At 45.1% G+C, this 16,722-nt stretch overlaps 1 protein-coding gene across 3 annotated transcripts in view; it reads left to right on the top strand.

The window, feature by feature from the left end:
- The first annotated feature begins 5,487 nt into the window (after positions 1-5,487).
- LOC146075151 (ras and EF-hand domain-containing protein-like) overlaps positions 5,488-16,722 on the top strand; it is a 50,078-nt gene continuing 38,843 nt past the window's right edge. Inside the window, exon 1 of one of the 3 annotated variants that reach the window (XM_083184101.1) lies at positions 5,488-5,562. In XM_083184101.1, coding sequence (XP_083040227.1) covers positions 5,495-5,562 — 68 coding nt within the window. In that variant the 5' untranslated portion in view covers positions 5,488-5,494. Of the gene's footprint in view, positions 5,563-5,623; positions 6,391-16,722 lie in introns of those variants that run through there. The other 2 variants (XM_083184100.1, XM_083184099.1) reach the window with 2 other exon arrangements.

The following is a 16,722-nucleotide window of genomic DNA, read 5'->3' as shown; positions in this document are numbered from 1 at the left end:
TGCTATTAGGGAATGCTAAAACTATGGAAAAGCATTCTGGGATGTGTACTTTCACAACAGCTGGAGGGCCACAGTTTGGATATGCCTGATGTGCCTCAAAGATCCTGGCACGTTTCATCTTCTCAGACTTCCTCAGTAATGTTCTCATAAACACGTGTATGTTTATAATCAGCTTCTCTTGGTGATTAAGTAAATTCCACAACTCTAATTAAAACATTTACAAGTGTAAACAGACTTGAGCACCTTATGAAATTTCCATTTTATAGATACTCAGATTCTGAATTTCCAGAAAGTAACAACCCTCTTCAGAAAAAATCTGACACATGGAATGGAATGCTTTAAAAAAACATCCCAACCAATATAGAGATATAGGGGACATGGCCTGCAGATTAGGGAGAGTATTACTGTTCTGGATGAGATTTACTCACAACTAGCTGTGAAGCAGGTCCACCAGGGGCGGGCTGGGCCGGGGGGCAGGGTGCCATGTGCCCCCCAGGCCGCTCTGACACGAGTGCTTCGGGCCGCGGCCGCCTTACCTACGTTACACTGCCGGCGGCCATGTTCCTGTAGTCTTTTAGAACATGTCTGCGGGCTGCGGCTACAGAAACATGGCCGCCGGCATCCACAGCTACGTGGAGGAGGGCCCCGGCCGGCAGCCTGTTTCCTCTGTTTACCCAGCACTTGCAGACGCTGGGTGTGGACGTCATGACAATGACGCCTCCCACCCATGCGTCTGCAGAGAAAGGATTAAGCAGGCACGCACGCTGGAGTCTGATGAGTCGGGGGACTGATCTGTGGCTGCAGCAGGAACAATTCAGTAAGTGAGAATCAAACTCACTGAGGTCAACGCATTACTTTTATATTATACAGGGAGAGCAGCCTGTGGTGTCTGGCATTATTATTATTATACAGGGGGAGCAGCCTGTGGTGTCATGGCATAATGCCATGACACCACAGGCTGCTCCCCCTGTATAATAATAATAATAATAACGCCATGACACCACAGGCTGCTCCCCCTGTATAATAATAATAATGCCATGACACCACAGGCTGCTCCCCCTGTATAATAATTTATGTGTCATGCATTACTTTTATTATATTATACAGGGGGAGCAGCCTGTGGTGTTGTGGCATTACTTTTATATTATACAGGGGGAGCAGCCTGTGGTGTCATGGCGTTATTATTATTATACAGGGGGAGCAGCCTGTGGTGTCATGGCGTTATTATTATTATACAGGGGGAGCAGCCTGTGGTGTCATGGCATAATGCCATGACACCACAGGCCGCTCCCCCTGTATAATAATGCCATTACACCACAGGCTGCTCCCCCTGTATAATATAAAAGTAATGCCACGACACCGCAGGCTAATCCCCCTGTATAATATAATAAAAGTAATGCCATGACACAAATTATTATACAGGGGGAGCAGCCTGTGGTGTCATAGCATTATTATTATTATACAGAGGGAGAAGCCTGTGGTGTCATGGCATTACTTTTATATTATACAGGTGGAGCAGCCTGTGGTGTCATGGCATTATTATTATTATACAGGAAATGCCATGACACCACAGGTTGCTCCCCCTGTATAATAATTTATGTATCATGGCATTACTTTTATTATATTATACAGGGGGAGCAGCCTGTGGTGTCGTGGCATTACTTTTATATTATACAAGAGGAGCAGCCTGTGGTGTCATGGCATTATTGTATAATAATAATGCCATGACACCACAGGCTGCTCCCCCTGTATAATAATAATAATGCCATGGCAGCACAGGCTGCTCCCCCTGTATAATATAAAAGTAATGCCATGACACCACAGGCAGCTCCCTCTGTATAATAATAATGCCATGACACCACAGGCTGCTCCCCCTGTATAATATAAAAGTAATGCCATGACACCACAGGCAGCTCCCTCTGTATAATAATAATGCCATGACACCACAGGCTGCTCCCCTTGAATAATAATTTGTCTCATGGCATTACTATTATTATATTATACAAGGGGAGAAGCCTGTGGTGTCCTGTCTTTTACGCAATGGAGCAGCCTGTAGTGTCCTGTTTTTATTATAACACAGGGAGCAGCCTGTTGTGTCATATTATACAGGGGGAGCAGCCTGTTGTGTCCTATTATACAGGGGGAGCAGCCTGTGGGGGTCTTTATATTATACAGGGGAGCAGCCGGTGGGGTCCTACTTATGGGCCAGTGCTCTGGACTTGCCCCCCAGGCTAAAAGTTGCCAGCCAGCCCCTGAGGTCCACATACCTCCCAACTGTCCTGTTAACCTCGAGAACATCCCAGCTTTTGGGGACGTTCCCACATACCACCTGGGGCCAGCAGTGGCCCGCGGCAGGGGGAGGGGGGGCAGTTGTATCTATTCCCCGCAGGCAGAGGGGCAGCAGCGGCAAAATGGGGGTGTGGCCTCACATGAGTGGGGTGATTTGAAGGCCATGCCCCCTTGCTGTGAGGCCGCGCCCCTCCAAGGTCCTGCTAAGCCACCAATGAAAGTTGGGAGGTATGGGTTTACCAGATCCTTAATATTGATGCTACAGTACAGGTGTTAACAAATAGATGTTTTCTTGAACAAAGCCCTTTGTGATAAAATAATTGATTAACATAGAGTTTTTGAAGGTGCAATCATCCAGAATTCCATTGGTTTAGTTTGCTGAAAATGCATAAAAGCATGGTTGCATGCATGCATAAAAGCACTGGGGATGCACATAACCTTGTCCAATTGGAAGCTCTGTGTTACCTGCATTATAATACATGGCTGTCTACACTATACATTATTAGTTTGTACACAAAAATACTTTTTAATGGAGGAATATTGGGCAACAGAATGCTCCTTGTGTACAACCCTCTTTACAAAGGTCCAGATCCTCTGGGGGGTTTTTTTGTGCACTTTTGGAATTAGATTTAAAGAGGAACTACTTCTATTTCAATGGTAAATATTACCTGCAATGTGTTGGATGGCTATGAGTTTCTATATGGCTCCTGCCAATGCAAATACATACATGTTCGAACACAAATGCGGTAATAATGTCTTCTATAAAAGATACATGGGGGGTATTCAATCTGCGCTGGTATCTCCCGACAGGGGAAATATTGGCACTCACCTATTCAATGCTGCCATTAACGACAGCATTGAAAGGTGTCAGATCCAACTTTCTTAAAGTCGGATCTGTTTTGCCAGAAATGGCCATGGTTTGTTGTATTCACGGACGGTTTTGGACAATTCAGCGCCATTTTCCGCCAATCCGCGGACTTTCTGACACTCCACAGTCAGAACATTAAATTCAGACTGTCGAGTTTTGATGTGTAGAACATTAAACCTGATGACACCGCTAGCGACGCGGGGGAATGTACATTTTGGGCATACACACTGGTGTATGGATATGTCATCATATCTGGTGGTTTGGATTGGTACACAATGTGTGGATGATTAATCATAATATTAACATAACAATCTTGACAGTGAATGTCAGCCTATTCATCATGTCTACATTCAGCATGCTGACACTGATATAGGGCGGGATGTTTTAATATACATCGCCGCCCTTCGAGGCCTGGCCGCCTCGATGTCAGCGCATATGTACTAACATATGCGGCTGGCAGCGCACCCCCCCCCCCCCCCCGATACCTGTAATGTGGTGTGGGGGGGTCTCCATCAACTCCTTCTCCCCTCACGCCGGGGACAGCTAACCAGTCTGTCCCTGGTGCCTCCTCCTCCCCCCTGGAGCCGGAAGGACGTTCAGCTGCTTTACTAGGGGAGGAAAGGCTTACCTTCCGGGTCCAGGAGGACCTGGACTAAGGCAAGCCAGAGGGAGGGGGAGAGGGGGGTCAGCGGAGGCTTGGCGTCGGGCAGCGATAGAAGCCCATAGGCTTCTACAGGGTATCGCCAAAGGTGGCGATACCCTACCCTGCAGCAATGTGGTGGCGGGGTTTTAGTACAGATGGAGCCGGGCTAAACTATCGCCAGCCGCACCAGCTCCCGCCACGGGGACACACGCACGAGAAGCTTGCGTGCCCCGTGGCAACGTAGCTTCCCCCGGGTCACCACCGCCGGTCTCGCTTGCCGCCCCGCCCCCCCCCCCCCCTCAACCCTGCCTGACTCCCTGAAGCGGAGACAAGCGTGCGCGTGAGATGCACGCGCATCGAGTTCAGTGTAGCCCCTGTCTGCCAAAGATGACAGGGGCTACAGCTGTACATATGAAAATGCGGTAAAACAACAGTTTTACCACATTTTCAGATTAATACATCCCGCCCCTGGTGAGAATGGGGAGAAAACTCTGCAGTTATGGAGGAGTTAGGGCTGGATGTACTAAGGGGAAAAATGCAGTAAAACCCCCGTACTAAATGTACTAAGACCTGGCCGCCGCATTTTCACCCTACAGAAGCTTATGGGCTTATCACAGCCCGCTGCAGACGCCGACCCAACTCCGTGTATCCGGCATACACCTCCTTGAAACTCCTTGTCTCCCTAGCAACACAGCTGAAGGTCCTTCCGGTTGCAGGAGGGAGGAGGAGGTGCCAGGGACAGTCGCTGAAGCCCAGGGATGCAATGGAGACCCCCATACACCACATCACAGGTATCGCGGGGGCCTCCGTCACAGCATTGTGATGCTAGTCGCATATGTTAGTACATATGCAATAGCATCGCTGCAGTGGCGCGGTGATGTATTTTAATACATCCCGCCCTTAGTCTGTGCTTCTAGAGAAATGTAATATAAGGGTATACATACTTGCCTACCTGACCTCTCCTTCAGGGCGGAATGTATTAATATACATCGCCGCCCTTCGCGATGCCAGCGCATATGTACTAACATATCGCGGTGTGGTAACGGAGACCCCCAGCGATACCTGTACTGTGGTGTGCTGGGGGTCTCCGTCTCCTCCCTGCCGCCTGAACTGCCTTCACGACGGGCTGTCCCCGGCGCCTCCTCCTCCCCCTAGCAACGCAGCTGGACGTTCTTCTGGCTGCTGGGGCGAGGAGGAGGCGCCGGGGACAGCCCGGCGTGAAGGCAGTTCAGGCGGCAGGGATTACAGGCTTACCTTCCTGGGTCCAGGAGGACCTGTAAGAAGGTAAGCCCAAGGGAGGGCGAAATGGGGGGGACGGCGAGGCGGCGAAAAGAAGCTCATAGGCTTCTATAGGGTGGCGATACCCTGGCCGGCGAAATCGGTGCGGCCGCGTAATAGTACATAGGAAAATGCGGTAAAACGGGGGTTTTACGGCATTTTCCCCTTAGTACATCCCACCCTCAGGGAGAAAATGCTCTGTGCCTGGACTACCCTGGTAATGTATGATTGCCATCACCTGTGGTGAAACACTTTTCTTATCAATTAACTAGCTCACCACAGGTGATGGCAATCACACATTACCAGGGAAGTCCAGGAACAGAGCATTTTCTCCCTCATGGAGAGGGACAGGTAGGCAAGTATGTAATAAAAGCTGTATCTCCTTAGAGAGCAGCAGAGCAGGTGTGCTACCAAATATGTGGCTTCCCAGGACGGACACACACTTGCTATGGAATCTGCCAGCCAGTGTGTTGCGTGAGTGCAGGTCAGGAGAATGTGGTGTTGACTGCTGGGCTGGCTGGAATGAGGGAGGTGACCCGGCGAGGTGAGGGGGGAGGAGCCGCTGGGAATCTGGGATGGGGTGTAGAGAGAGAGTGAGACCGCTGCTGCTGGTGTGGAGTATCTGCGCCTGGCGTACTTTTACCACCATGGGCAGCGGGCTGGGGACAGGGACACCACCACCTCACCTGGCACCTGTACCACCAGCAGCAGCCGCCAGCAGGAGCGGCCAGGGCAGCATGTACCGCCGCTGATACCTGCAGGCGAGCCAGGCATTGGGCAGAAGTGAGCAGCGTGCCCGCACCCCCCGCCCAGCTCACTGTCACCTGCTGCAGCCACTTCCCGCAGCGCACTGTCACGACAGAGGCTCATACCGCGACTGCTGATCTCCAACCGCCAGGCAGCGTCCATGTGCCACCGGCCCCGGGAGTGACAGAGACCCCGACAGCGACGCCGCTACCTGCTCCGGCTGGGACCCATCGCTCCCGCCCCGGGCTGCCATGGGCTCTGCACGGGACCTTTCGCAGCTGCGGAGCCTGTTCGCCGCCTGCGATGTGAATGGCTCCGGGCTGGTGGAGCTGGAGGACTTCGCCGCCGTGTGCGGGGATCTGGGCGTGCAGCCCCGGCTGGTGCAGCCGCTCTTTCGCAGGCTCGATGTGGATCAAGACGGAATAATCGACTTCGTGGACTTCTCTGCACGGTTCGAGGAGGTGTCCGAGGCCCTGAACATGTCCGCATACCGGCCCCCAGAGCCGCCCGCTGGCTGGAGGGAGGTGGAGGGCAGGCTGGGGGGAGAGACCGAGCACCTGACCAGGTACTAAGCATCCTCCTAACCCGCCGTGTCCCCTTCTTGTACCCGGTGACATAGAATACATTCCCCTCCACCTGCTATCCCTGTGCATGGCAGATGCTTACTTTTGTGCACATAAATGCATGCAGTCTCCAGTGAGGTTATGGGTAAAGGGTCGATTTTCAATATGTGAGCATGGACACAGGTCGACATGGCAACGGTCCGCACAAGGAAAAGATTGACAAGAATCTTTCATGGTTTTTTTTTTTGTGTGTGTGTCAATTTGTAGCTTTCATCAAATCGCCCAAATTATTGTACCCTGCATCCCCTTGTGTGTTTCGGGCAAGGTGCTGAGCACACTTTTTTGTTGCCAATCAGCATCCACTTTGATGGTCAAGTATAAAAAAATGTTTTTGCTTTAAAAAAAAAAAGACACATTTAACAAAAATAAACAATTCCTGTTCAAGTGTCAACCGTTGACATGTTGACCTTCTGCTCGTGGTATGTTGACCATATGGTGTCAATCTAGTCATTGTTCACCTACATGACTGTTTGTAAAAGGGGCTACACTGTGCAATATGCTCTGAGTGTTTTGGAGTAGATCGCGTCAACCGTTGACATGTTGACCTTCTGCTCGTGGTATGTTGACCATATGGTGTCAATCTAGTCATTGTTGACCTACATGACTGTTTGTAAAAGGGGCTACACTGTGCAATATGCTCTGAGTGTTTTGGAGTAGATCGCATCTAGTTCAAAATGCATGTAATACACTAAAGCAGCGTGTGTTTTGAACTAGATGCAATGTGATCTAGTCCAAAAAGTACATGCAGCACATAAGCTGCCCATACACGTCCTGATGCCGGTGCCGCGATGTGTGCTTTGAGATGCGCGCTCCCGCGCATGTGCTGCACATACTTTTTGTACTTGCTTTTTATCGCATCGCATTGCATGCACAAGGCATGCGATGCTATTTTAGCCCAGAACGCATGCCGGGATGGGACGTGTATGGGCAGCTATACTTTTTGCCCTATGTGATGTGCGCTGGAGATCTCATCGCAAGCTCAAAATGCTCTGTGCGTGGGCAACTTTACTAATCGGTACTGTCTGTAACAACCCAGTTTGTTTCTAATTGTGCAAAGGACCATGCTGCTCTGTATAAGAAACTGTTAATAAATAAACAATACGCACTGCCAACCTTAGATTTGCTTAAAATATCTGCTATTAAGTATCAGGTCACACGTGTGTGTTGTGTACAAAAGCCATGTTCCCAGCTGTCAGTGCCAGGTTTTACATTTTCTTCTTATTTCTACCTGTATTTACGGTAAGTACTTTACCCTTTGTTGTTTTGCTCAGTAAAACACTTCTTAACAATATATTGCAGACCAACTGCAGTACCAGGGCGGGATAGAGCTCCTCGCACATCACCACTTTGCTTGGTGCCTTCCTAGGATTTGCATGGAGTCCAGTAATACAACCAATCTTGAGGCAGTACTTGAAAATAAATCAGTCCGAGCTCCGGCAGATAAATGTTAACGTTTCGAAGCTTCCTTTAATAGGCTTCGTCTTTAGGACACAAAAATACAAGAAACAATACAGACATATACAAACCGACTCCCAGTGCATCTGGACGCCGGTCGCATGAGGCGGTGCAGCGTACTGATGTCATCCACCCGACTCTTGCTATGACCACACGCAAGGCATCATCACGCTCGCTATGCGGCGATCTGTTACCATGGCGCTCCACAACAAATTTTTAAAGACAACCATGCAGCTTGTCAGAAAAAAGAGTATACATTGAATGATAAATACGAAAACTACAGTACAAATTAATTATTAATTTCATTTAAAAAAACAGTACAGACCTGGTGACTTGTTAAGGCCACCCAGTGATAATGTACCTAAGCGCTGTATCCACAGTGCCTTCCACCTCAATCATTTTGGGGGGCGATCCCCTCTGCATAGTGAGGCTGGTATATGATCGATAATTAGTGTTCATTCTAGCACCCGCCATCTTTGAAAACCCATACAGTTCCTGTTTCCTTCCTGGGTGGTGTTTTTAGCACAGGTCTGGTTTGCATATCAGTGCTGATACACGGATCACACTATGCTCGAATCACTATCCCAGGCCAGGGCCGACAACAGAAATCTTGGGGCCCGGTACATGGACATCTCCGGGCCCCCTCCCAAAAAAAACCTCTTCACGTGTGTGTGTACAGTATGTATGTGTCTAGATTTTTTTTTTTCTACAAACTACTTCTGATAGATAGGTACTCTCCCCCCTCCCCCAAGGCACTTACCTGGTTAATTAAAAAGGTGGAGTAGGCATTAAGCAGGTTCTCTGGACCTTTTAGCTCAAATAAATTGTGAATATGGCAACCCAAATTTGAGATGCTTAGGATGGAAACTCGATATGTGCAATAAAGAATTCCGATCAGTTTGCTTGTTAAATGCATTAGTAGTGACTAAGCCCCCATGTACAGTAATCTGGACATCTAAAACATTCACCCCTTTTAGTATCAACGGTATAGGTTCATTTTACGGGATTGCTGCTCAAATTCTACAGTTTTATTACCGTGGCCAACCCATCTCCAGGACCATTCCATACAAGAAACAGATCGTCGATATATCTGGCATAGAATAAGACCCTGCCAGCCACAAAGATATCTCTCTACTTGCAGCATAAACGCATTGGCGTACGATGGGTCCAAATTCGTCCCCATTGCACAACCCGATGTTTGTAAGAAACATTTTCCGTTGTACAGGAAATAATTTGGAGTTAAAACTAACTCCAGTAATGCCAAAAATAAATTTTACATCAGGCCCCTTATACAGGACATTAACCTGAATCCATTTTCTTACAGCTGCCAAGCCCTAATCATTAATAATGACCATGTACAAACTCATTACGCCAAGGCTACACAGGAGACCACCCTCGAGGATCCTCTCCAGTGTAGCCAATTGTTTCAGAAAGGCTGTCGTATTAAATAGGAAACCTGTAGTAGCAGTAATACATGGATGCAACAGAGTCAATAAAAGTGGCTACATTCTGAAAAAGTGAACCTCCTAGCTGCAATAATTGGCCTCCCATGCGGAGGCTTCATGCCTTTGTGGATCTTAGGCAATGTGTACAGGAGCGTTACCACTGGAGCTGGAGGGCATAAAGCCTTAGATAATTCATCACTAATAATTCCAGTGGTCACCGCTTCCTGCAACACATTGCTCAATTCCAACAGATCCTTATCAAGGGGGCGCTGCACAGAGGCATCGGCTAATTGCCTCTCTATTTCTGATTTATAATCACTAAAATCCTGTGTGACAGTCGCCCCCACCTTTATCGGCGGGACGAATGACTATCAATATACGAGCCTAAATCCCTCAGTGCCACAGATTCCCCTCTCGTTAGTCACCGATCTTATTCGGCCCAATTGTATTAGAAACCTCATGCTACAACACTCATTACAGCAGGGTACACGTGTGTACCCAAGCAACTTGCAATGGGACCTGGGAGGGAAGTGCATATACACTTGCCAATGGCAGAGGCTGTGCTGCATCCACGCTAGCGATATCTTCCATCAGGTATGCATGCAGGGCTGATGAAAAAGATGTTGCTGATGACATGTGGGAGCACTCATTATTGACGAATAGCGGGTACACTCTACTAGACCATGTGCCCTATATCTTAGTTTGATCCAACAGATTGTGCCGCATATATTGTCTACCGTGCAACTAGCTTAGGTAGTATATTCATTTAAATGTTGAGTATTTTTGTGAACATAGCAGAAAATAGGTGTCCCAGGGGTTCTAGTTGAGATAAGGTGGACCTAATAATGCAAACTTCAGCAGCCAGGTCGTCAAATTAATGGGGCTCACACACGTAGAGATTTTGCTGAGTGATCTGGCAATGTGCGCTGAGCTATCTGTCAGTGCCAATGTTCTCCAGTGGATCTTAATCGACGGTCAATGGGGCCACGCGCATCGCTATGGCCCCTACACATTGAGCGATGTATGGGCATTTTCTAAGCGATCTAGTCAAATTAAGTCAGATCGCTTAGAAAATGCCCTGAAATCGCCCTGATTGTAGGCCCCAAAAGAGCCAACAAGAGCTTCTAAGATGATAACAAGTAACATGCAGTATTCATCTTCCAATATGAACAGTAATAAAGGCATCAGCTTTAAGTTTTCAGCAATATTGGCTACCTGAGACATTTGTAGCCTTGGACTGGAAGAATAACCTTAAAAGTGTTTTCTCACAAGGAGTTTATAATCCACTTTATGGGCCCATACAGTCATCATCTAATTTGGAAACCGTAAACAGAACCTCTGCACGTATACAATAAAATACCTGATGTCATATTGAGGTCTAGATTCACTGACCTTGGAACTAAGGATTCTCTCTTCCAAGAAATGTGACATAAAAAAGTTGGTACCGTAGGCTTTTGCTGTAAGAATTTTGTACACTGTAGTTGTCACTGGGATTGTTTGTATATGTAGATGAAAGTCAATATTTACTATCAGGGCATTGTATGCTGATATTATCTTAGGGAAAGTATATTTTGCCTAATTATATATTGTAAATTCCTTGTCCTCTAAGGGGCATATTTATGAAAGCTCCAGACAGCACGGATGGTGTAATGGTTAGCATTACTGACTCCCGGCACTGAGGTCAAGGGTTCAATTCCCATCATAGGCTTAACTGTGTTTGTATATTTGCGTGGGTTTGCTTGCGGGATTTCCTCTAGGTACTCCGGTTTCCTCCCATATTCCAAAAATATGCTGGTAGGTTAATTAGTCAGAATACAATGAGTTACAATGGGCCTTATTCTAGTTCACTCTTAGAGGCAAATTCCTTCTTAGCTGGACAAAACCATGTGCACTGCAGGGGGGCAGATGTAAAATGTGCAGAGAGAATTAGATTTGGGTGAGTTATTTTGTTTCTGTGCAGGGAAAATACTGACTGCTTTATTTTTACACTGCAATATAGTTCTCACTTTGAAGAAAAACCCCACCCAAATCTAATTTTCTCTGCACATGTTAAATCTGCCCCACCTGCAGTGCACATGGTTTTGTCCAGCTAAGAAGGAATTTGCCTCTAAGAGGGAACTAGAATAAGGCCCAATGAGCCCAAAAAAATTAACCATAGAATGGATGCGTGTACATGTGGTAGGGAATATAAATTGTAAGCTCCACTGAGTGAATGTTCAAATATTCTTTGTAAAGCACTGCAGAATATGTGTGCGCTATATAAATAACTGTTAATAAATAAACAGTGCCAGGGTTTTTGTACAGCCCTGCAAACTATACATTTGTGCCCTACATGTAATTTGTAAAGGGGCTTGGTCACAAAATGGTACACCCAGTTAAAATTACACCACAGAGTAGCACAGTTATTTTCACATTACACTGCATGTAGTACCCTTAATTCATATGATTACATCTCATAGTAGTGCCCCTTACTTATTCATTTATTCACTTATTAGTGCCTCTTATTCACTTTGTCACTCCGTAGTTCCCTTATTCATTTTACAAAACGCAGTAGTTCCCCTTATACATGTCATGCTGCACAGTAGTGTCCCTTATACACAGTGCCCACCATAGTAGTACCCCTGACACCTAATGCTCACAATAATGGCACTTACACAAATAATGTCCACAAAACTGTCACATATACACATAATTCCAAAAGTAGTTTCCCTTATACACATCTCTGCCTGTGTCCCTCCAGTAGACTGTCCCCATTCCTCAACACCCCCCCCCCCTGCCCCACACATACACTTTAACCCCTGTATCCGATATCTGCATCAGTCTGTCCATTTGTGACTGCAAAAGCAGCCCTCATAGGTATTTGCAAGGGCTGCAGTGCAAGACCAATTTACCCCAGAACAGAAGCTAACATATTTTAAAGCCAGATAGCCATACTCAGTCCTCAAGGCAACTCAATGTTTTAGATTCAAAACATATATACATGCTTGGCCACAGGTGACTTCAATTGTGTCGATCTTTTGTCAATGTTCACCTAATGCATGTTGACCTTTTTCATGTCAACCGAGTAACTGTCTATCTTCTGATCAATACCCAGTTTAAAACCTGTACTGTTAGTGTGCCTTGAGGTCCAAGTTTGGGAACTGCTGCCATAGTACAGTAGCTTATGGGCTACATTATTTTTGCATTTAGCAAATATTGAAGCAGACCAATATCTTCTAAATTTTGGTTGGACAATGGCAATCATTTATCAACAAAAGTAGCTGATTTGGCCTTGTAGAACCTAGGTATGACCATGTCAGTCCTGTGTTAAACTATTATACTTATTTATCAACCTAGGTTTATTTATGTCAAATGGTTATTTCAATATATGTTACAAAAAGGTGAGCAAACGAGGAGCAAGAGAATAACCTTGGAGTAATGGTTCATAGTAAGACGTGATAAAATGATTATATTGTTGGAACCTGTCAGTCTTCACAAAATAACTGTCCAGTCGGTGTGCTGGCTTCATAATTGCGGTCTGACTTAGTTCAACTCTGAACCTTAAACTATGCTCTAATGTATGTTGTAAAAATGCTCGGTTTCACTGGAAACCAGCAATGGTCAACCTGTTGTCTCAGGGAGTTTATAAGTTGCTCTTGGGCTAATTCTTTAGGTAATCCACACCTTATCTTTTTAAAGAATGCCAGACAGGAACATTCCACTACACACCCACCGCTACTCTCTCTATTCTCCGTTTAAATAATAACACATTTATGTGTGTGTGAGTGAGATGTCCTTACTGGCCAGTCTGTAGAGCAGCCAGAGCTGGCTTCATTCAACAGGCCATCAGTAATTGGTCATTACTTTAAGGAGTAACCTTGTATGACCATGGTACAAAGGTGTATGGGTCATTGGGTCAACCTTTTGACTGTTGACCTAATGCTTGTGTCGACCTTAGCTACTTAAGCCACGTTGACCTAACGACTATATACCATACAAAGGATTAAAAAAAAAATTATTTTGTGTACCTAAATATTTTACTATTAAGTGTCCATCAATGAAGTATTTGATATCTTTCTTGTTAGTTAAATTAATAAAATCCTGAAAGTTTATATATAAGGTTCTGCATCGAACAGGCAAGGAAAGACTGAAAAAGAATAAAACAAAAGCCACATGAACACACAAGTCTTATAAGAAAGGTGTGTGTCAAGACAGAACAGCTAATAATAAAACCATGATAATGTAAAAACCCTCTAAAAACAGAGTAAAATTATTGGCACCCTTTCCAGCAAATCAAATCTTTCAACAATAATTAGACTCTTGGAATTAATTAGAAAGTTTTCTTGCTCATGTGACATGACTTTAATGAATTAATGATGGCTTTAATGATTAAAAAAGCCACTTTTTGTTCCTGTACCTTTTATTAAAATCCTGAAGACAAGACCGCTGTCAGAGCACATCAGTAGAGCTATTAACATCAGCATCAAACCTGTTAAGGATACAAGGCCATCTTCAAAGACCTTGGCATCCTAGCATAAACAGAGCACAATGTTAGTAAGAAGGCTGCTTCCCATAGAATTGTGAAAAACATTCCTGAATGTGGGTGACATTGATGAGTGGAGTCTTTGAAAGATGGTTCAAACCGTGGAAAGAATACCACACAAAAACATCCAAAAATCTCAAGGCTGACCCGATATAATTTAGAGTGGCTTCTTCTAGTACCATGTCACACACTAAAGGACATTATAGAGAGAGGTGAAAGAGACACCCCCCCCCCCCCCCCCATAAAGAGTAACTACTGATCTTTGCCAAAATATACAGAGAGAAACCACAATTCTTATTAGCAAATGTTTTGTTTCTAACAGGTTGCCCCCCCCCCCCCCCCCCCCCATGGTATGCCCTACCATGCACAATAAGACTCGCCAATAGCATCCAAACCTTCCCTGAAAAATCACCTCTTCAGGCAAGCCTATCATATTTAAGTTCTACACGCATAACCCTCTGAGGCACTTATGTATTATATAGCTTCACTTCTGGACTTGTAACTTGGTGGGACTGCTATTACTGGTGCCTGTCCTTGTGTTTCCCCCCTATATCCCTATAGATTGTAAGCTTGCAGCAGGGCCCTCCTACCTCCAAGTCTGTCTGTTACCCAGTTTCTTGTAGAACTGTCTACTATTATAAAGCGCAACAGAATCTGCTGCACTGTATAAGAAACTGTAAATAAATAACAGCTTGGCAATTCCCAGGTTACAGCAATGCAGTTCTCAGGTCCCAGTAATGGAGGTTTCATCAGGCAACACAATGATTTCACAATAAATGTACTCCAGAGAATCCCTAACGTAATCACCACATTCCCCCCACCCGCTAAAAGACATTGTGAACGCTGAACCTCTGCTCTAGACAAACATAACAGGAAGTTGCTAATTAGAAAGTGATTCACAATACATCTTAGGAAAACCCAGACTGGATCCTACTAGCCCTGCTGCTTGGATGGGATTTTCCATACTCAGCTCATGTACATATATATACTAGTAACCAGCTCAAAGCAAAAGCTTGGGCAGTTTTTCTTGGGCTGTGGTTGAAACGGCTGTTGGGCTCTGTGTCACTTTTTGTTTCATGCCTTGAATAAAACGGCGTTGGGTTCTGAGTGCCGGTTCTATTGCTTCTTCTGCCATAGGAGGGTGGTATTTTTAATGTGTGTCAATTACTGTCTGAGAGTGCAGTCTTCTATATCTATATGGTGAAACCACGAAATTTGATTTAATGTGATAATACACATACCACTTTTTAAGGCCCATGAGTGCCACTGTTTGTTCTTTGCCACATAGAGATATATATATATATATATATATATATATATATATATATATCTATCTCTATCGACAACCATGAGAGAAGGCGCTCGATAGTGCATGAATCCATTAAAAAATGTATTGACAGACACACGGAATAAAGACTGTGGGCAAGAATAACGTACCCCAAGCGGCGGTACTACACACCGCTGATGTTTCGCATGAATAAGTGCTACACGCACAGGGATAGTTGGCGTGGTTACACTGTAGCGGCCGAGGCGGCTTCCCTTCGCCGGAAGGCGGGAAGCCGCAAGCCACCTCGGCCGCTAGAGTGTAACCACTCCATCTATCCCTGTCTGTAATCTGCACCAGCACCCTCCAGCTTTTTGTAAGTTATGTTCTGTAGGTGTCTCAGTGTAATTGGATAGCAAATATTTTCCTCTTACCTGTTGCTGTGTTGCCAAAGATATTTTCTGTTTCATGTTTTACCTGTAAAACTTGCCCAGGTGCCTGAGTCACTATCATTGCAGGTATAGCACAAGTCTACAAATCAGTGCAATAGAATCCAAGTAAAATCCTGTGTTACAAATGAATGGAGAGCAGCCAAGTAACCTTTCTGAAGGTGGGCACACTGGCACTTTAACCTGGGGTTAGCTGCGGAGGAAAGAAGAGCTGGAGTAGGCAGTTTAATAGCCTTGTGTGTAAAGGTGCATACACACTACAATTTTTTTGACCAACTTTTTTCACCAATTTCATTCATTTCGGCCATTCTGAACGAAATTGGTCAAAATATCTTTCAGTGCGTTTGCGACGAACGACGGATGATGATGCGCATACTCGCCAGTTGTTCATCAACTGTGCATGCAGCTCAATTTGGATATCTTACAGAGCCTATAAACTGTAGCTAGATCTTTCATCTTTTGTCAGTATCTTTAGTCAACGTCTTTCATCCAGGACACGGAGTTCAAGGGAAATGTCTCAACGAAATTGGTCAAAAAAATTGTACAGTGTGTAAGCACCTTTACTGCAGGATTCTTTAAAGAAAGACAGAAATGGCATCCAAATGGCTACGTGAGGCATTTCACTTTAAAAAATTTTTTTGTCCATTCCGCCGATACATGCAGTTTTCACTGATGCTGGATTTTTCACCCAGGCAAATTCCCCCAAAGAAACGGGCAAAAACGTTTTTTTTTTTCATTTGGTGAAAATTTTGGCGGGGATTGAATATGGGCCTAATTGGTAAATCCGTTGGCCCCATGACATGTTCCACTGAAAGGTTTCCTATCCCATTGCGATTATTTATTTATTTATTTATTTATTTATTTATTTATTATATATATATATATATATATATATATATATATATATATATTTATTTGGGATGACTGATATTCTAGATCCACTTGTACAGTACAGTACAGTATGTCCAAAGGAAACATGATGTGTAAATCTACAAACTACTAAGAATTTTAAAATTACAATGCGCTCAGCTTTTAAATAATTTAAATCTACATAATAATGTCTAGAATTTCCTGCTGAATTAAATCACACAGCCTATAACATATTTGTCTTCATACAATACTATCTGGCTGATCCAAAA

The sequence above is a fragment of the Crinia signifera genome, chromosome 4 (assembly GCF_055691185.1).
Source record: "Crinia signifera chromosome 4, ASM5569118v1, whole genome shotgun sequence".
Taxonomy (NCBI): Eukaryota; Metazoa; Chordata; class Amphibia; order Anura; family Myobatrachidae; genus Crinia; species Crinia signifera.
Note: the sequence above shows the minus strand (reverse complement) of the source record. Positions and strands in the feature narration are given on the sequence as shown.